The sequence below is a fragment of the Semicossyphus pulcher genome, unplaced genomic scaffold (genome assembly GCF_022749685.1).
Source record: "Semicossyphus pulcher isolate SPU_LCO1_2020_fin unplaced genomic scaffold, fSemPul1.0.p SCAF_25, whole genome shotgun sequence".
Lineage (NCBI taxonomy): Eukaryota > Metazoa > Chordata > Actinopteri > Labriformes > Labridae > Semicossyphus > Semicossyphus pulcher.
The window spans coordinates 2,630,861-2,651,637 of NW_027211699.1; the positions used below are offsets into that span (position 1 = coordinate 2,630,861).

At 42.9% G+C, this 20,777-nt stretch overlaps 1 protein-coding gene across 1 annotated transcript; it reads left to right on the plus strand.

Annotated features, from left to right (window-relative positions):
- Positions 1-1,341: 1,341 nt before the first annotated feature.
- Positions 1,342-18,082, plus strand: setd1a (SET domain containing 1A, histone lysine methyltransferase). The gene is made up of 21 exons (XM_069675921.1): positions 1,342-1,355; positions 2,413-2,557; positions 2,650-2,748; positions 2,848-3,118; positions 3,455-3,585; positions 3,716-3,972; positions 4,295-6,020; positions 6,296-7,288; positions 7,543-7,710; positions 7,978-8,062; positions 8,159-8,301; positions 8,479-8,506; positions 8,596-8,785; positions 8,893-8,936; positions 9,116-10,404; positions 10,724-11,072; positions 11,195-11,376; positions 13,734-13,844; positions 15,209-15,328; positions 15,665-15,802; positions 15,942-18,082. The coding sequence occupies exons 2-21, from the start codon at positions 2,420-2,422 to the stop codon at positions 16,113-16,115; spliced, it is 6,636 nt and encodes a 2,211-aa protein (XP_069532022.1). The 5' UTR covers positions 1,342-1,355; positions 2,413-2,419; the 3' UTR covers positions 16,116-18,082.
- Positions 18,083-20,777: the final 2,695 nt, after the last annotated feature.

Below are 20,777 nucleotides of genomic sequence, written 5' to 3' on the forward strand. Positions count from 1 at the left end.
AGGGTCTATAACGAGGACCAGAATGGGCATGGCTTAATTCTAAATTTAGCCTCTAGTTTGTGTCAGCAGTCTCTGCACCAGGTTTGGTTACATCAGTGTGGTTGAAAGGCTTAAATAGATACAATGACCATGTCTATCCAGATGTAAGTCTGAGTATGATCAGACCTATAATTAGTAAATGAACAGTCAACTTAAATGTATGCTATGCAGCTCCTCAACAGTATTTGGTAAATGGGAGTTAAATGATTTTGTGTTTCAGTAGCACAGCGCTATGGTGTCCAACCTTAGTAATGTGGAGATCGAACAGTGCACATGACACATGTACTTAATGTGCATAAATCTGTATTTTATAGACATGATAGCACTGTATTGGATAGTAGTGGATTTGTTTTTATTCATTATGCTCAATTTAGGGTATCTATTTTATCTTAAGGGTTTATGACTTTGTAACTTTAAATAACAAAGGCAAATGATACCACACTTGGATTGAAATATACTGAGATATGAACAATTTATTGAGTTTAATTTAAGGTGTTTTTTTTCTTCGTATTCATGTACATTCCTAAATGTATTCTATTCTGCACAATCTGAAATTCGCTAAATTAGTCTCAAAATTATAGGAATCCTCTCCAGCAATCTGTCCAAAGTGCATTTACACATTTACTCCACTTAGGCACAATTTTGAGGTACTTCAATTGAGTATTGCAATTTGTTATCTACACATTACTTTTGATTACCTTACATTCATTTGATAACCTACACATAATTATAAGGTGTAATACACAAAACCTATAATCAAATAATAAAATATTACAAATTCAAGCATAAATTGCCTAGCAGTATTTACAGATAGTAAAATTAGTTCCACCTGCCTCAATAATAGGAATCCAATAAACAAAATGTGTAATAATACACTGACTTTTTATAATTAAGGTTAATTTGACTGATGTGGTTTGGATATTAAATTTCTCTTGATATTTCTCCCTTTAATGTTATGTTTGTTACATATTTAATATTGAATCTTGGTTCAGAAATTAGATAAAATACATGGTTAATTTACAGTAGCTGAGTTGTTGCTGATCAGCCTTTAGGGGGCGCAATGATCAAATTTGTAGGCTTGTGTTCGTATGAGCAGATTCAAACAAGAATTTTCAGCCGTATAATATTTGAATTAATAAAAATGCAGTCGTTTTTTTAACTCAGATTAAATATTGCTATTATTTATATTTACGGAGTTGTATATCGAAATAGTGGCTTCTGTATTTTATTTACAGTGTCCGCGTGTGGAGAAAGTGCTGGTGGGTAATCGTAGGTTGCATTCGCATACACTGATGGAGAACAGGCGAGGCTTTCAGGTTGGTAACGCGATGGCGGCTCTCTCAACAATATAGGAATTTAAAGCGAAAACAATGGCTTCACCGCTCGGAGAGGCGTGTTGTTGTCTTGACTAACAACCGGAATGGTAGCGGTATCGGTTTAGCTCGTCAGTTTTGCTTCAGCGAAGGGCAGGAGATGTCCCTTCTGTGTTAGGGACTCAGTGTTTTTCTTCTTCGTCTCCCGGGCCTGGCTGTAGCTGCCTACACTGTAGCGGCGGGTTGCTACTTTCGGATGAGCGGGCAGTAGGTCTCGAAGAGGTGGGGTCTTAATTTGGGCGAACTGGAGGCCAACCAGAGCTTGTAAAAGCAGTGCATAACATGAATGTTACTGATAAAATGTTATCGATGCGGGCGGAGGGTCAATAAGACCAGAATTTAGCTCCTAACTTAGTGCTCTTGCTAGTTAGCATTAACGCTAGCCAACGGCAGAATTAACTTGCTCCAGCTAAGGCGAGAATGCACAAGTAATTTATCATTAGTTAGCGTTATTTTACGCAGCTGCTACCGATGATGTCTTTCTTGCGGAATACTTCGGAGCCAGAATTAGGGCGTATTTACTGCGAAATTCATGTTGATGTTGGAAAACGGTTTATTTGCATTTGGTTGGTGCAGCTAGCAGGTTGCTAACTGAACTAGACGGTCAGTGACGTAACGCTGGTCATTGTTTTGACAGCATGCAGCATCTTAGTTGGCGCTGTAATTGTCCTCATTATACTCCTGTTTTATTATTTCTATATTCTTCGTTGAAATTAAGTATTAACAGATGATATGAAAAGAAAAGAAGATATGTTCGGCTCACTGATGTGACGCAGCTCATCGTTCTGTTACGTTGCCATACAGTGAACCTACTGCCAACCATCATAAACATACACAGTGGTGATAACATGAGTAACTGCTGCATTTTAGATTAGTATAGCTCTATTTCGCAGCTACTTTATTCAAGCTTTGCTCCCCATGGTGATGGTTTTGACGTGGTTTAGTTCCCAAACAGTAGCTGCTGCACAGTCTTAAATCATGGTTTTCCTTTGTCACTTAGTTGTAGGATGGATCCAGACGGTGGGGGAGATTCACAAAAAGCTGTCAGTTTGCAGTGGAAGAGCTACAAACTTGTCCAGGACCCAACCATTCGGCGGGTCACACACAAGATATACAGATATGATGGAGTACATTTCAGTGTGCCAGTAAGTTAATTTCCTATGTTTCTTTTTATAATGTCAATGCAAGTGTCAAAGATTGTATCTTTGAACTGCAACATGTATGATTTTTTTTCCAGGACTCTGGATTTCCTCCCGTGGGTGAACTGCGAGACCCTAGACCCAGGAGACTGTGGTCCAGATATACAGAACTGTCCCTGCCAGTGCCGAAGTTCAAGGTGAGAATTGCCAGTCAGCATTAATTTCTCACAATCAAGCAGCTTTATTTATTAGAATGGCAAGTTCATTTCCCCATATTTTGTCATTTTACTTCCCAGCTTGATGAGTTCTATGTGGGCCCCATACCCCTCAAAGAGGTGACCTTTGCTAGACTGAATGACAACATCAAGGAGCCTTTCTTGGCCGAAATGTGCGCCAAGTTTGGTGAGGTTGAGGAGATGGAGATCCTGTTTCACCCAAAGACCAGGAAGCACTTGGGCCTGGCCAGAGTGTTGTTTACCAGCACCAGAGGAGCTAAGGACACAGTCAAGCATCTGCACAACACTTCTGTCATGGGTAACATCATTCAGGCTCAACTGGATATAAAAGGTAAGCTAAGCAAATATCCTATCTTAAAAAGTCTTTAAATATGAGTTCTTATAGTGATGATTCATACAAGTTTTGGGTGAATGTGATAGTGATGTTTGAACAGTTGCAAATATAGCCATTATAAACACTGGAATTGATTTGCTTTAAAACAGTTAAAATCCATATAAACCCATTGAACTCCTGTCCTTTATACCCAAATAGCAAATTAGCTTGCTCTTGGTGGAGGCAGTAAAAGCGTGTAGTGTTTGTCTTGTCAACATCATTAAAGTAAACACAGTTTATGTCTGTTGCTGATGATTTGTATTTATTTTTCTGTCGCTCTTGTTTTTCTCTCAGGCCAGCAAAGACAGAAGTATTATGACCTGATAGTAAACGGGTCCTACACTCCTCAGACAGTGCCCCTGGGAGGCAAGGCTTTGACAGACAGGGTCCAACCACCAACCCCAACACAGCCACAGCCTGACACGGTATTTCCCACCATGATTCAGTAATTTAATGATCATTTTGAGTTGATATGTGAATGGATATAAGAGATTGAGCAGTGTGTGTATGTATGTATACGTTTTAACATCTAATTAATATCATTTTGCTGCACAGTCATCAGAAATCAGGCGGAGGCTCTCAACTGACCTTGCAGTTTTGGCAGCAGGGGTCCAGGCCCTCACGTCAGGAAGCGTCACCCCTTGCTCAGCAGATACTGGTTTTAGTGAACAGCGACTGGACACGCCCCCCTCTTCCATGTCAGGCCCCTTCACCCCAGGCTCCTCTGCTTCATCACAGGGCGGTGGAGGAACACCTTACAGCTCCAGATCAGGGACTCCTTTCTCGCAAGACCCGAGTTACACCGGTGGCAGGTCAGTTGTTGATGTTTAGTATATGTTTATGTTTTGTGAAATGTTTGCCGTTGCCATAGTGCTGCCATTATTATGTGACAAATTCAGGTTCCTCATTCAAAGCAGAAACACTCAACATCTTTATTGGTACATTATCAAATGCAAGTTTCTGAGACCTTAAAAGCCATATCGCCTATCATTTCTTTTTATCATTGTTAAATTAAGAACAATTATAGAGCTGTGAAAATATAGCTATAACTATTCAAATTCGATTTGTCTCAACACATACAGCAAGAGGTCCAATAAATAACTATTTGTTGTCTACCTCATTCTTGTCTTGCAGGCATACTGGTTACAACACTGGCACTTTGGGCAGCGGGTACCCTCCCCAGGACATGCTTCCTTCCTCCTCCTCGTCATCTGCAGTCTCATCTACTGTCGGAGGATACAAAGTGTCTCGCTACTCTGAGGATGCACAGGAACCTGCAGTTTATCATCGAGGTCGCCCTATGTACCCCCCAACCCCATCATACCGTTCCAACGAGCCACCGTGCTACCCCACATACCCCAGTGTTGGAGGGCCTGGGCAACACATTGCACACCACTCCTCAATGCCTCCGCCACCTCTAGCCACCCAGTATGATCAGCCTCAGATGTCGGACAGGGACCGGGACCGTGACAGAGACTCAGGGGGCCGTTTTGGGGCAGGGGCAATTGGCTCCAGAAGGTCATCTTACCACCACCAGCAAGAAACAAACTCTTCCTCAAAGTACCATTCCCATCACTCCCATCATCACTCAGATCGCAGGGAAGATAGAGGGTACCGGCGAGACAGCCTGGGCTCCCGATCCGGTGAGCACAGCCACCAGAGACACCGCAACCACCACCATTCTCACAACCACCACGGCAGCAGCAGCCGAAGAAGGAGCAGCCATGATCGGGACAGGGACCGCGACAGAGATCGAGACAGAGACCGGGATAGAGACAGGGACAGAGACAGTGACTACTCCAACAGCTCTGACCCCAGATATAACTCCAACTCTTACCGCTCTTCCTCCAACAGCATGTCTCCTCCTCCATCGTCTTACTCTGCATACTCCTCCAAAGAGCCCGCCACAGCCCCTGCTCAGGGATTGGAAGTCCCCACCCGTCAAGGGGGCACAAGCATTGCAGAGAGGGGTTCTCAGCCTTCGGCAGGTGCTGACAAAGACTTCCACACTGGTCACCACAATGTTCTGCCTCCGCCACCCCCACCACCACCTCCCCTCCCGCCAGCCTCAGTCATTGCAGCAGCTGTAGCTGAGACTCTTGGAACACTAGACTTCAACCAGGATAGTCCGGCCCATGAGGAGCAATGGACAAAGCCCAAACGCCGTCCCAGCACCCCACCCGCACCGCCGAAGACGCCTCCACCTCCCCCTTCCTCCCCACCCCACCCCTCCATTGCATCTTCCTCTACCTCCCCTTCCTCTACTTCCCTCCCTCAACATCTTCCCTCCTCATCCAGCTCCCCTCCGCCCCCTCAACGTGACTCTTCCTCCCCCGAGCCAGATTCCACCAATGAGAGTTTACCGTTTGTCTATCACAGCAGCAGCCTTGACTCTCGTATTGAGATGCTTCTAAAGGAGCAAAAGGCAAAATTTTCCTTCCTTGCCTCTGATGAGGAAGAGGAGGACGATAGGAAAGAGGAGAAGCAGAGGGGCATTCGTGGGGATGGAGGCGAGCGAAGAGGTGGGGCAGGTGATGCAGCAGGGGAGCACACGAGTGGAAATCAGGTGGGAGACAATGGGGAGAAGGATCACAGGAGGAAAGGGGAAAGAGACAGAGATGGCCACAGGGGAAGGAAACGTGGAAAGGGGGGAGAAGGTAGGAAGAGTCCAACTGTACTTTCAGCCACAACACCCTCCTCTTCAACCTACTCTACCCACATTCTACCCCCGGAGGAACCCCAGCCCCACGTTGGCCTCACCGGGACTGGAGCTTTGCAGGAGGAATCTTCACAGGCTGAATCTGCTGATACACAAAGCAGGACAGGAGCACACACGCCACCTTACAACGGACAAAGTCAGGTAAGTTTTGATGCACGCACTGGAACTTCACAGTTGCGGTTATTGGGTTTTAAATGCATTTTGGTCAAACGAATAAAAGCTGCATGGCACTCACTATGTTGCCTACTAGGCTTCTTTCGTAAAAACAACTCAACAACAACTTTTGTAGATGTTATATATTTGTTTTATTGTATAAACACGCAAAAAAATGTGAGTTTTATAAAAAATGTTCTGTGTTGGTTTGTGCTCTCTAAAGTTGTTTCATAACCTAAACCTGTACACTCTGTTTTTTGTAGTCCTCCCCTCGTTCCTCAGGTGAAGACATGGAGATCTCCGACGAGGAGGAGGAGGAGACCACCATAACAACGGTGACCACCCACCAGCCATCAGTCACCTCAGGTTCCTCGCCCTCTTCATCCAAGGCTGCCATGCCTTCCCAAACAACAGACCCATCATCCTCGCCCCAACCCATCTCTGACTCAACACAGCACTTTGGCACCTCCATGCACCCTTCAATACCTTCCTATCCTCCTCATTTGCCCCCTCCGCCTCCCCCTGGTTACTCCCTTCAGCCCCCACCTCCCCCAGGGATCCCTCCCATGTCCCACATGGAGCTGCACCCGGAGTATCCCCCTCCCATGCCCCACCACATGTATGACTATGCCACCTCCATGGAGCTGATGAACCAGTACAGTGGTGGAGCTCCTATGTCCTTCCAAATGCAGACCCACATGCTGAGTCGCTTACACCAGCTGCGCCTGTCGTCATCCAACGGCACCCCGAGTCCTGGTGAGGCAGCCACTGCAGACTACTCATCCTACCATCTTCACTCTATGCCCCCACCCCACACACACCACCCCTACATGGACCAAGAGGGTAGCGGGGCAGGCTCTCATTATGATCAGGACCATCGCTACATGCCCCCTCACATGCCCTACCCATATCCCGATCCCCACAGCACTCAGATTCCTCCTCCTCCACACCACGGCATCCCCCCTCCCCACACTGGGTGGCCACCACATGTCTTACCACCACATTACCCCTCTTACATGCCCCCACCTGGCTATGGCACCATGCTGCCCGAGGATGGAGGCGAGTACAGGGCTCCTGGGGAGGAAATACCATTACTGGTTGAGAATCCACATGAGGCCACTGTGCAGATGGCCCTTGCAACTCTGATCCAGGAGATGAAAAACATCATGCAGAGGGACCTGAACCGCAAAATGGTGGAGAATGTTGCCTTTGCAACTTTTGACGAGTGGTGGGAAAGGAAAGAGACCAAAGCCAAGGTGAGGTTAACTAAACACAACAGTGTTGGAGTTGCTGATTCAACCTTACAGGATTATCTTTTCCTTCTAACTAGCGAGAGGATGTTATGCTTTCCGTAGCTGTCATTGCGTGTTCCATTTAATAAAAGCTGGAATTGCCCTGCCTTATTTTTCAGACGCAAGATGCTCCTGCTTCAGAAAAATTCACCAATGATCATATGCTGTGAAATGGAAAAGGTTACGAACTGTAAACTGTAAATGTTTTCTTTCTCCAGCCTTTCCAGACGATGGTAAGGGGGGTGTCTGCTTTACGGGATGATGAGAAAAAAGAGGAAAAGGTCAACCGTCCTCGGGAGCCTCTAACGTCATTGGTAGATTGGGCAAAGAGCGGGGGCATGGAGGGATTTTCTATCCGAGGAGCCCTACGACTGCCTTCCTTCAAGGTAAAAGCACCATCTTCAGTAGATGCTTTGAAAAGAGTCTCCTGACACAGTCCGTAGCGTAACTGGTCCCTGGTTAAAACTTTAAATACTTTTTATTCAGTTACACTACGAGGCCTTCAGCAAATTTCACAATATGTAAACATAGAAATGCTGACTTGTGTCAAGTATTTGGTACTTTGTCATACTGTATTTTGTGGTATAAAGTTATGGAAGTTGTTAAAAATTGCTGTGTGTAATTGAAAATATTTATGGTGTCCAATTGTGCAGGTGAAGAGGAAAGAACCTCAAGAGCTTCAAGAGGGAGACATGAAAAGGCCACGACCCTCGACCCCACCAGAGGAGGATGACGAAGGTTTGACGAACATTTGATGTTCAAATGTTTAAAATGACGGCTGGATAAAGAAATAGGCCTCATGTAATACATCTTATACAATTTAATTTTTTCCAGCTGCTGAGGGAAGAATGCCAGAAGCAGACAGGCGCGGAGCTGAAAGGGACAACAAGAGGAGGAAGAAGAAGCCAAGAAGTCGTAAACCTTGGGAGCTTGGAAGCGAGGGAGAGGAAACGTCTGATGGCTCCTCGACTGAGAAGGTGTGGTTTGTTTTAAATAATGTACAGCATAACGTTAAGACCGTGTAGAAATCCTGGTGCATAAATGTGTCCTTTGAAAATCAATTTTTTGGCAAGTGTAATAATCAAACACTGATCAGTAGATGGCAGCATTTCACTGTAATCTTATATTGGACTACAATCTTCTTTTATGTGCAGGAGGAAGATAGTGAAAAGGAGTCTGATGGTAATTTGATTTATTTTATTTCTATGCATTCATCTCTGTTTGCCATTAGTATCTGCAGTGATGATACTAACTGTCTTTTTTTTCTTTAGATGATGCCCTTAGTGCTGATAGCGATGATGAGAGCCTTTCCTCATCCTCCGACGGCTCTTCCTCTTCAGCATCATCTTCTTCCTCTTCCTCTGAAGATGAGGATGACGGGGAAGAGAGGGCAGAGAGTGAAGGACTGGACACCATGGATGAGTCCACCATGGACAGCACGATGGAGAAAGAGGGTTATAGGTATGATGTTAGCAATTCTGTGTTTAGAAATCTTTCCTAAAGTCTTTGTACATTTTTTAATGTCATGTGATTATTAATGGCTCATTATTTTTGTGTGTTTTTCTCAGGGAAAATAACACAGCTGCTGTTCCAAAGACGGAGGTCAAAACAGGTTTGAACCCACATCAATATTAGCGAAAATAAAGTTCAGCACCAACCACATAAGTTAAACATTAAAGAAAAGATTTGATTTAATATTCACTCTGTGTTCTGTAGCTTTTTATGAATAGTTATGTTTAGCACATTGTGTTTATTTTGGAGCAGTCTTTGAAATCTCTCATCTTCTCGCAGGTGAGGCCAAGGACAGCAAGGCAGATACAGCAGTCGCACCTACCAAACGTCCTCCATCGCCCCCATATCCGCGTCCCTCGTCCCCCATTGTTCTTGTTCCCCCTCTCAAGAAACGCAGAAAGACTGTCTCGTTCTCCACCGGTGATAATGACAGCAAAACGCAGCTTCCGAATGCGCCGCTATCTCCATCTCCCTCACAAGTGGCGGGTGAATCTCCCCTCGTCTCCCCTAGCAAGTCCCCAGAATCCCCCATCACGACCCCTTATGCTCGTACCACTCAGGGCATACAACTGCTCCCCTTTGCCTCCAAACCAGGAGAAGGCAATGCCCTCATTGTTCCCCCTCCTGGACGAATCCAAGATTCGGATGAGTCCAAGAAGGGACCACTTGTTTCTCCTCAGACCACCCTTGTCAAATCCCCTGGAAAACGAGGCGCTGGCAAAGAGTCCCCCAAATCCCCTGCCCCTCCTGTTATGGTGTGCCGCACTGTGCAGAACTTGCCATTGGACCATGCCTCTATGTGCAGGATGGCCTTCGAGGAGGCCCCTCCCCCACCTCCTGCCAACAAGCGGTCCAGAGGCAGGCCTCGGACAACCAGCTTCTCTGCTTCTTCCTGTCACTCCCTCAGAGAAGAAGATGATGAGGATGAAAATGAGCAGAGGTTGAGGCTCAGAGAGCAACTGGGGGCATCGAGCCTCCTGCAGCTGGCCTCAGCTTCAACCGCTGACCTGTCTGTGCTGGCTGATGTAGCTCTGAAAATGGACCCTGATGCAGGAGACTCAGAGGAGACAGAGACATCTGATGAGGCAGAGGAACAGAAGATGGAAGGGGATCTTTTGTCGTCAGGGTCAGTGTCCCTGCTTATGAGCCCAGAGGGTCTAGTTGTCTTTATGGAGCACAACTACTGCAAACCCCTTGTTCTCACAGTACCAACCGGTGCCAAAAGGACTTCCTCCAAGCAGGACTCCTCAGTCTTGCTCCCAGCAGACCTCAACACTATTTCTGGGGTGCTTGAAGCACCAGAGGAGGTCATTGGAGATGCTCTACCATCGAGAGGAGATACAGGAGAATACTTACCTACAATTGGAGTGGTTTGTGAGTCTGAGGACAAAGGTCAGGCTGCGGCTCTGTCTCCATCGCCAAAGAAGATCGGGGTTAGCAAGGGTATTGAACTAGAAAAGGACAAGAGCAAAAAAAGGAGGAGAAAAGACAAAGAGAACCTTGAGGTTGATCGCACAAAAAAGCAGAAGGAGCAGCCAGGCAAGAAGCAGAGGAAGCGGAAACTAGAGGTGCGTGTGAAGTCTGGTTTGTTCCTGTCAATGTGTGTCATCGGTAACGATGTGTGACACAAAAAAAATGTGACTCAACTGTAGGTACAGTTTAGGGTTTTTGTAGTGGGTGCATTTAGACTTGTGATATTTTTGGTGATGTGTTTAGGGTTTTCCCCAGGATAAAATGACAAGATTAATATTTCTAGCATTGTACTCGTGTCTATGTGAGGATGGAGATGTGGCCCTGTGCTCAACTTTACAGTAAAACTAATCAGCGACAGACGGCTATCTTGTCAATAGTTTTCATTGGTACCACTATTCCTTTTCCTCTGTGCAGGACTCCGAGGAAGACGTGGATGTGGAGGAGCTTGAGTCTGGGGAGCTATCGAGCTCAGACACAGAGGATGAGGGGATTGAAGAGGTGAGGAAGAGTGAGCGGCTCTTCTTGCAGGAGGCCGGGGTAACGTCGTCCCAGCGCTGGCCTAAGCCTATCCCAGCGCCTGAGGCATTGTCCCTGAAGTTTGACAACCGCAGTGAATTTGAGCAGATGACCATCCTATACGACATCTGGAACTCCGGTCTCGACGGTGAAGATTTGACGTTGCTGAAGAAGACTTACGAGAAGCTGCTACAAGACGACCACAGCTCTGACTGGCTCAATGACACTCACTGGGTCAGCCACACAAATATCCTTATCAATGACTGCCTTCTGTGTCTGTGTCATTCAATGTGTGTGATGGAAAAGATGTTTTATGTCTTCATATCACTGTGCAAGTTTCTGCTGTTGCCCTTGACCTTTGAGCTGCACTAACCAATTTGCCGAACCCTCGGCGTAAGAAGAAGACCGCAGCTGGACAGCTTCGTGAGCATGTGACCGGCTGTGCCAGGAGTGAGGGCTACTACGCCATCAGCCGCAAGGAGAAGGATGTGTACCTGGACCTGGACCTTCCTGAGCAGGTCATACGGGAGGTGGAGAATGTCGACACCTCGGTAAGCATGCTCCAAATATCATTCTCAAAGCCTCTGATATTTAGATTTTTCCTTTACCGTCATTAGGTTCCTGTTCAGAGAAATTAATTTAAAATTATTAGCATGTTTAGGTTTATTTGTTCAGAGTCAGACATTATAAAACAAGCAATTTTGAAAGTACAGCAGGTAAAGGCTTACAATAGTTTAGGAATTGTTTTACTATAAAGAAGAGCTTTAAGGTGATCTGTCTGTTTTTATAAGGGAGATTGCATCCAGCATTACGCTGAGTGACTTGGGACTCGTTTTTGAGTTCACCGTAAATCTTGATAATGATGAACATCTGAGGGATCTGCTGTCCATAGACCTGCAGCTGTTGTTGCTGTTGTGCAAAAAGAAAATGTTGTGAGGACAAGTATTTCGCACCTAATAAAAAGCACATTTTCAGGGCTAGTATAAATTCTTAAGTATCAAAAATGCTTAACTTTAACTATTATGTTGTCAAGGTTAAGACAATTTTTGAATGCAGAAATGCAACTAAAAACAAAGGTTTAATTTTCAATATAATCTGATGTACTACACATTCATGGTAACTAAAACATCTTTCAATATTCGAAATGCAACCCTCCTTTAGTCCTATTTGTTTGCCTTATTTGTTTTAGTTTTATAATAGACTGACATGGTTAGCAAGATGAAAAGTGGGTGTCAGATCTGGTTTAAACCTGCCATCGTCAGGACGACCTTCTCGGCTGTTGATGTATTTTTAATTTTTCACAGTTGTACTTAAAGCCACAGATGTGTTAGAATCCAGTATGTGTGATAGCACAAAACCCCTGCTACATCAATTGCATTTGAAGTGTTGCACAGTTGCTCTGGGTCGGAGGTTTGTAAAGTTGCAGCAAAAAAATCCAAATGTGGTTCAAGATGAGGACGTGGAAAGAATTCTCTCCGTCTGTTTGTCTGAAAAGCTTGTAATGCCCCTGAGGAACTAAACTGGCTGGGATTTTGCTGAGTACAATTGACCCACAGTCATATGGCTCAGATTGCATGGAAGATTGGGTGGGGGGGTGGATATAATGGCAGGATTTCCAAGGAAAGAGAAGGGGGTGATGAATTTGTAGACCGGTGACGTGGCTTATCCAAAAACCGATGCGCAAGAGCTTCATTACTTTACTGTTTTTGTTAAGTTTTTTTCCAGACACAATTCAGATATTATGTTACCCTTAGATATATCTACCCATGACTTGGAATAAATGAGGTGTAAATGGACACCATATTAGTGAGCAACTTTGTTCTCGGGGAGAGCTGAGACATCAGTCTGTACCTGTCCCAGGTACACTGTGATGTGGTTTGGCTGACGGGTGGTCTGACTGGATGATTAAACAGCGGAAGCATTTTCAAAGGCTCATGGTGTTCTTCAGAAAGGGTTCTGATTATATGTTGGTGGAAAGCACCAGGCCCTTTTAATAATAAAGCTGGTCATGTTGCCTATTATGGGCTTTGAATGCCAACTGCCTTCTCAACTGTCAGGTTTTTGATTCAGCACTTTCATCAGATGTTTTTGATTCATACACAACGCTGCCTCAGCTATTATAAGAACTTTAATACTGCTGACCCCCTTGTTAACCAGCTTTTGGCCATTACACAATTAACATAAGTTATCCTTTTCCACTCTTACGCACAGTTATTGCTATTGCCATGACAATAAGACAGCAAAAGCTCACTGTTTCACGCATGCTGCTCTTGATCTTATTCAGTATTACTGCAGCAACTGTTGCATGTTGGATGTTTTAGCCACATACATGCAGAATGTGTTATTTAACACATCTGTATATTGTTATTTTATTAAAACTCACAAGGAAAAGGGTTAGATTTTGAATTTTAAGGACACAAGTTTTACAAGGTTGTTTTGTTTTTTAGTTAACATCCCTAGCATCCCTTCTGAAACTCATATTTTTGGGCTTTCATCATGGTTTTTAGTAGGTTTGACATTTATCTTAGGAATGTGCTGTTGGAACAGTTTATCTTTAACTTTTGTTCACTATTGGTTTTCCATTTAGTTTTCATTTGACTTGTTTTCAGTGCTTTGTAGACTACTTTGTAAAAATACTCACGAGTAAGAAACACTTCAGAGGCTTCACAATTCATGTTCTGCATTTGTTGGTTGTGTAATCATTATCATTTAGCATTTGTGCTAAATATACTACACGCATTGTAACAATGGAAGACAAATTTAGTCGCTTACTCAGTGATTGGTTTCGAAATGAACCTTACACACACTAACGTGGTTGTTGGTCATTAAATGTTACTCTAGTTCAGTGTCCTTGAGCTGAAGGCCATATGATAACATCATTCTTATGCCCCTTCCTGTTTCTTGCCAGGGAGCAAACCGGATCCTATCAGAGAGACGTTCAGAGCAGCGCCGCCTCCTCACTGTCATCGGCACGACGGCTGTCATGGACTCTGACCTGCTCAAACTCAACCAGCTCAAGGTACAGCCAGTTACAGCCATGGTCTCTCACGTACCCATTCAACTACATGTACATTGTACAGTTTTGTAAATTATAGTCTTTAACTATCTATTAACAGCCCTTCCAGTGCATTTGCCATCATTTATGTTTCACAGTACAGTTATCTTTATACAGAATCATTGTTAAATAGTTCTGTGAAATCATATTACAAGGATACATTTTGCTGACTTGGATATTCAGCCGCACCTATTTTAGCAGGGGTAAATGTCAAAGGAGCAGGGCAAAGGCTGTATCTGCTTTCCCCCGATGCATTCTGGTCCATGTAGGCACTGCCATCAAGGGTCTGTGCACCGGAGAACTCGGCTTACTCGGTTTAGCACAAATGGAGTAAATTTTTGGCTTCTATCGATTGAATTTTCCCATAACACTAATTGGACATCCAATTCAAACATAGTTTGACTCAACTTAACGGCCTTTATATTAAAGGGCCAGTTCACCGATTTTCAACCTCAGTGCCATCATGCTTTTACGGGGAGCTGATGCCATTATGGTAGGAAAAAAATGCAATTTCGCTCTGTGCCTTTGGAGGACGCTATCCGCTTCTCCAATGGGCCCTGGAAAACCCACTACGAAAGAAGACTACGTAAAACACGTCATCTGGCAGAGGCCAGGGAGCTCGCTAAACTACACTTCCTCAATCTAGGACGCCCGCCTCCAATGTCATGTCTCGTTCAAAAATTGTCAGGTTTGAAATGTAGACTGCAGACCCAAAGATTTTTTTCGACCATCCACGGGTATATTCTTGACGTATTTCGGATTCTGTTCCACTCTGAGCCATTGCCTGCAACGCTCAATGTCCTTGACTGGAAAACAGTAGTATTTCACTCCAGTGTCTCTCGCTGGGCTGTTCCTTGCAGAAGGAGGGGAGCAATGCACGCTGGGTGTTATAGGAATGTAGAATGGGCGAAACCACAAGCTATTTGTACAACTTTCTCCACAGCTATGGCTTCTGCTGTTACAGGGAACACCAGCTTTGACTGAAAGTGGCTTTTTCCAGAGGAGAACTGCTCCTTTAATCATATTAACATGAGGACATGTCTTTGACTTCAAACAGTATTTTTGCAACACCGGCATGAAAAATAATACCCTCACATTGTCTTTGATGCCCTCTGACAACTGAAAGGCTATCTTTTATGTGGGTCTTTTACAAGTGTAGAAGTAGCAAACAAGACATGACGGTTTAATGATCAGTTTGTTTACATTTTAGAGCTACTTTTTCCACCAACAAAAGCTGCATGTTGCCTGCCTGCAGCCTTTCATCTAATGTATGCACATGTTTTTCATTTTTACTATGGTTACAATGCACGTTTTCTGTCCTTATGCAGTTCCGCAAGAAGAAGCTTCGGTTTGGAAGAAGTAGGATCCACGAGTGGGGCCTGTTCGCAATGGAGCCCATTGCTGCTGATGAAATGGTCATTGAGTATGTGGGTCAAAACATCAGACAGGTAATGCCTCCAGTCTTTGATATTTTGTGTTGAACCAATGCTGATTTTAATGCAAACATTCCATATGTCCTATGCAGTCAGTATGTTGACCTAATAATACACTTTATATAACAGCTATTATATAACTATAATATATAAAAATACAAATAAATATACAGTTCCAACTTCAAAACTATTTAAATATGCTTCACATATGTTGATGTGCCTTGTAGACAGTTCTATTATTGATTATAATTCAAAGCACTGTAAATATGACACCCTTTCAGACACCTGTATATTATGGTTGGTTCAGTGTTAACATAAGATCAGTGAGCAAATGTTTTTCGCTTTGTTCAGATGGTGGCTGACAATCGAGAGAAGCGGTACGCTCAGCAGGGCATCGGCAGCAGCTACTTGTTCAGAGTGGACCACGACACCATTATTGATGCCACCAAGTGTGGCAACCTGGCGCGATTCATCAACCACTGCTGCACTGTGAGTCTGAACAGTCAACTCTTGCACATGTCTGCTATGTTTTGGATTATAGTTAACAGGCTATTACAAATGGCTCATTCTATTGTGAAGTATTTCTGGAGCTGTTTCTCATTGCTTTCTTGTTGCTCTGTCCCTGTAGCCAAATTGCTACGCCAAGGTTATCACCATAGAGTCCCAGAAAAAGATTGTGATCTACTCGAAGCAGGCCATCGCTGTCAATGAGGAAATCACCTATGATTACAAATTCCCCCTTGAGGACAACAAGATCCCTTGCCTGTGTGGAACAGAGAATTGTCGTGGGACACTGAACTAGTGGACAAGCTTCTCTTTCTCACTTGCCAAAGGCCAGCAAGACCCCATTGGTTCACCCAACTCGGAGTGTACCAGCCTCTTGTTCCCCCTGCCCTTCCTCCGGACGGCCTCACAGTAGTCCTCATAATACCCAGGAAACAGAGACACACACACTTGCACTTTTCATGCTCATTTTTTATTCACTTCGCAGCTTCACAAGCCAGTGTGTGAGGGGGTCGTGTTACCTGGCATGTGAAGCTATGACCGGGGCCTCTGTTTCACCATGAGCTCTTCTGTGAAAGTATTGTTTGACTTGATTGGTTAATAAGTTCCAACCGAGCTGACCAATGCAGCCTGGCATGAAAGATCTTTCTATCCCTGTGCCAGTATCTGTTGGAAGGAACACAATGAAGACCGTAAAAATCCTGCACTGGGGGCAAAGTCAGCTCACATAATCTACAGCCTAGATCCTTCTTCCAGTATCAAATCTCCCTTCCCCTGCACCCCCACCCCTACCCACACAGATCCGCACACAGACGCACAGGAATATCAGACAAATTCAGGGTTTTTAAAAGCGCTTGTTAAGGGCGTACTTTTAAGATGAAAAACTTCAATTTGGTCTTCAGTTATGCAAGATTTCCATGTGTGAAGATTGTTTTGAGCGTTTTTTTTAAATTTCATTTCATAGTATTATATCTTAATATTACTATAGCTGTTATTAATGGTATTTAGTTGCATTAGCTGTAAGAATCTTACAGTGAAATGAGCTTCACTGTACCCACCCACTGCCTTCAGTGGCTTGTGAATCACCAGCCCTATAAAAACTAATTTCCCTTCTCCACTGTGCGTTACTCTCCTCAAGTCCTTTGAACTATTGTTTTTAACCCAACGTGAAATGATTAAGTTAAGTTGTAGCTAAAAGTGCGTTTTGTTTCTACGTGGCTGCTGAGTTTTAATCTGCAGGAGTATCAAAACAGAGTTGTTTTTTTGTTTTGTTTTGGTGTTTCCCCACAGTTTCAAGCTTACTCAACAACAGTTTTTGTATGCAGTCTCAAGTGTTTGTTTGTAGGATCTCTCCGTCTGTTTGTCTGTGTTAAGTTACTCCTCCCATGGTATTTACTTATTTGGTTTCAGCCAGCACATGTCAGATTAGTCAGATTGGCCAACTGCAAGTTCTTCTTTCACTAATTGTTAAATCAAAGGTTGCCACAAAACTCCTGCAGGTCCGCTCCAAAATGTGCGGTCAATGTTTGATCTGTCAGTCTTTGTGCGACAAATGTTTTTAAAAGGCACAATTTTTATTAGATCAGGTCTCTTCAAAGTTTTAGTTTAGTACAGTTTCTTTCCCCACTTGTTTTACAGGACTCCCAGAATGAATTGGTGTCTTTTATTTGATTGTGGAGTCATTCACCACGTTATAAAACATCCCTCCCTGGGAAATGTATCAGCGTAGGGCTAACAAATGTCCTACTTAAGTTCTGTTGGCTGTTGGTTGGAAGGTCTTTATAGATAAGTGTCTGCAGGTTTTTTGATACGCTGCAGACATGATGCATATGGCCCATGTGTTGTCTCTGTTTTTCATGTGGCTCTGGCCGTCCAAAGTTTAAATTTCGTTTTGACTTAGCAGAAGACATTCTTTTGTTCCCTCCCAAACAGGAAAATATGTAAAATATTTTTTGTTGCAATGAACGCCTTTCAGTACAAACCAACCCTATTGACTACAGGATAAAAGATGAAAGGAAAAAAAATTCAGAGTACATGTAAATAATGTAGAGGTGTTTGTTTCTCGTAGAAACACACTGATTTCAAGCTGTAAATATGTCGTTCCTTTTCCTCTCTCCATGAGGAGGAAACATGTACATACCTTCCATTCATTTATTTTTTATTGTTTTTCCTTTTAATTTGATGATTATTTTAATATTATTTGCAATATTTCTCTTGTATTAATGCGTTGGACCCTTTATTAATGGTGCATTAAAATATTTTTTAAATAAATGAAAACCTTGTGTTTTTTGTCGATAACATTAACAACGATGAATATCAGGCTCTGCTATGTTGGTGAAGAGACACCGCGCTCAGCTGTACTTTAAGTTATAACTTCATCCCTGATATGAGCCTCTGCCCGCAACTTTATCTCAAAAAATGCTTAAAAGTGGCCAAAGATAAGAGGCGGGATTCTGGTGGGAGTGGGATGTTAGAGGCAGGAGTTGCTCTGTGACACTGGTTCAGACGGCATTAACATTCTTAAAATGTCATGACTGAGACGAGTCTTAACCGGTTCAGAGCTGAGTGAAAAGTTTTTAGCTATTTCAACCGATCAGCAGATTTCTATATATGTCATGTGGAATGTCAATCATATCACCAACATTAATGTGTCCCATCACAGTGCAGTTATATAATTCAATTAATAGCAAAAAACGTTTGCAGTACCTCTTTAAACGCATCACTGCCTCCTCTCACATTCCTGAACCTAATAGAACATCCTTTTCATATCCGTTACATCATTTACAGCCCTTGTGATTATTCAAACAATTAACACTTTTTTTTCTTAACTGCGTTTCAGCTAGTGCCTCAGGATTTTGTATTTGAATATCATGTTCATAATAATGTAGTTACTCTGTTAGCGCTGTCGAAAGGACCCTTGCAGCCATTTCTAGTATTGCCAGGGTAGATAGAGGAAACGTGAACAATCTGATAACATGACGTGTTTCCACAGGAAGTTGCTTGCTTAGTGGAAACTACTAAGTCCTATTTCCTTCTTGACAGAGTTGAAATCAGATGCCACAATGCAACTGCAACTTTGACATTTCCTGTTGAAAGAAAGAAGAGAGGAAGTCTGAAATCCAGCCTAAAAAGACAAGATTTCAGTCAGATGACGACAGAAACGGGGAGCTGGTGACGCTTCCAGCACAGATGGTGACCTGAGAAGGAAAATCTCCAAATATCTGGCTGACAGAGCCATTGCATCTGGAAATGTCACTTTAATTGTTTGTGAGGGAATTTAATTTTACGATTTTCCTCTGAGTCACAAGAAGGCTGGCGCAAACTGGAAAAGGCAGGATATTCTTTGTCCTTGTGTGCTTATGACACAAATTATAGGTAGTGTTTGTACTCCACAGTTCTACAAGTTGTTTCCTGAGAGTTTGTTCCCGAATACTCTAGATTGAACCAAGCACCTGCAAAAGTAATGACATTCACATCAGCCTCAGTTGAATTTGACTAGATTGTTAACATTATATCTTCCAAACATCAACTTGCGTTATCATTGTGAGCATGTTAGCATGCTGATGTGAGCAATTAGTTCAAAGCTCTGCTGTGTCTAACATGATGTAGAGCAACACAGATCTGCAATAGCATGACTGTGGATCTTGTTGAAACCTGCCCGGCATAGTAATCTCATTCAGTTCACACAAGTATGAAGAAGACACCAATTAGTGTGTGTGCTTACTGTCACTGTGAATCATGGTGTTTGCCTCCACCTATTTTTAATTTAATTAGTTGTCCTTTGTTTATGTGTCACCCTCAAGTGTTTGGTGTGTCTTGGCAGTTAATTTGGCTGTAGTTTAAGGACAAAATGTTACCCATGAACTATGAGTGTAAATAACATAACAACTTTTAAGAGCAGAACAAAAACTAAAGGATAAAATCAGTTCCAGATGATTTTCAAAATATAACATTGCTACCTCTATTAGAAACATATTGTTTTTACATTTTAAACATCTAGGGCCCATCAACTAGACACAGAGATAGGCCTAGATATCCCTGCAATGTATGAATATTCTAATGTAATCATAGAAAATGCCACGTTGGGTCAGAACATATATTACACTGTATTTTTAAACTAGGGAGCCCTCCAAACAAATGATATTTGTGAGGATATTATGCAAGGGGATCTTGTAGAAAAGATATATTAAGTGCTAACTTAATATCAAATACTTTGTTTCCAAAGTAAAAGTTGCAAAAATCTTAATAACAGTTGCTTTGTCCACACATACATAGAAAAAGCTGCATCCAATGTTGCATGTGCCTCCAGCTATGGGATAGAAACATAACTTTTAACAAAGCCGGTGATAACCAAAGTATTTAGATTTTCTCCTCTAAGGATTATTCATGTTTTTTTTTTTTACTTCTAATAAGGAACTCAATATTATGAGGTTTTAGATTTTAATTAATAGTTCAATTAAAAGTTAATAAATCATCAACAAATGCTTCATAGATTGATCATAAGCAAACTTTTGGGTTGCCAGGTTTTGAAAATTTAAGCTTGGCAAACAATCTCCATTAATTTGTCAACAATTAAATAACAGTTATCCTATGATTATAATATAATACATAATGAGATCATTTTTGTAATTAAATTCAGCGATTTGAAATGTTATTTTTTTCATTTGTGGAACTGTAAAGTTGGTTAATATACAGTATATCCTATCAGAAAGTTGTTCCAACTTCGTTGTATTGCATATTTTTTCTTTAAAAGGGATTAAACATTGTTTTCGCAATGTCCCTGCTTTGAGTCACGTAATTATAGCTGCTATGTGCAGGCAGAAGCGTGCCTGTCATGCGCCTGTTCTCTATACAGCCTACCAATAAAGGTTTGCAAATAAAAAAACCACTCCCCGTTCTCGCTCGGAGTTTATAAAGAGCAGTGGCTGCCTGCTAACGGGCTTACAGCGTCTCACTGCAT

Excerpts from the sequence above, each read along its gene's own strand:
- setd1a (XM_069675921.1), top strand. The coding sequence starts at position 2,420 with ATGGATCCAGACGGTGGGGGAGATTCACAAAAAGCTGTCAGTTTGCAG. Across the intron at positions 10,405-10,723 it reads AGAGGAAGCGGAAACTAGAG|GACTCCGAGGAAGACGTGGA; the intron begins GTGCGTGTGAAG and ends TCCTCTGTGCAG. Across the intron at positions 15,329-15,664 it reads TGGGTCAAAACATCAGACAG|ATGGTGGCTGACAATCGAGA; the intron begins GTAATGCCTCCA and ends CGCTTTGTTCAG.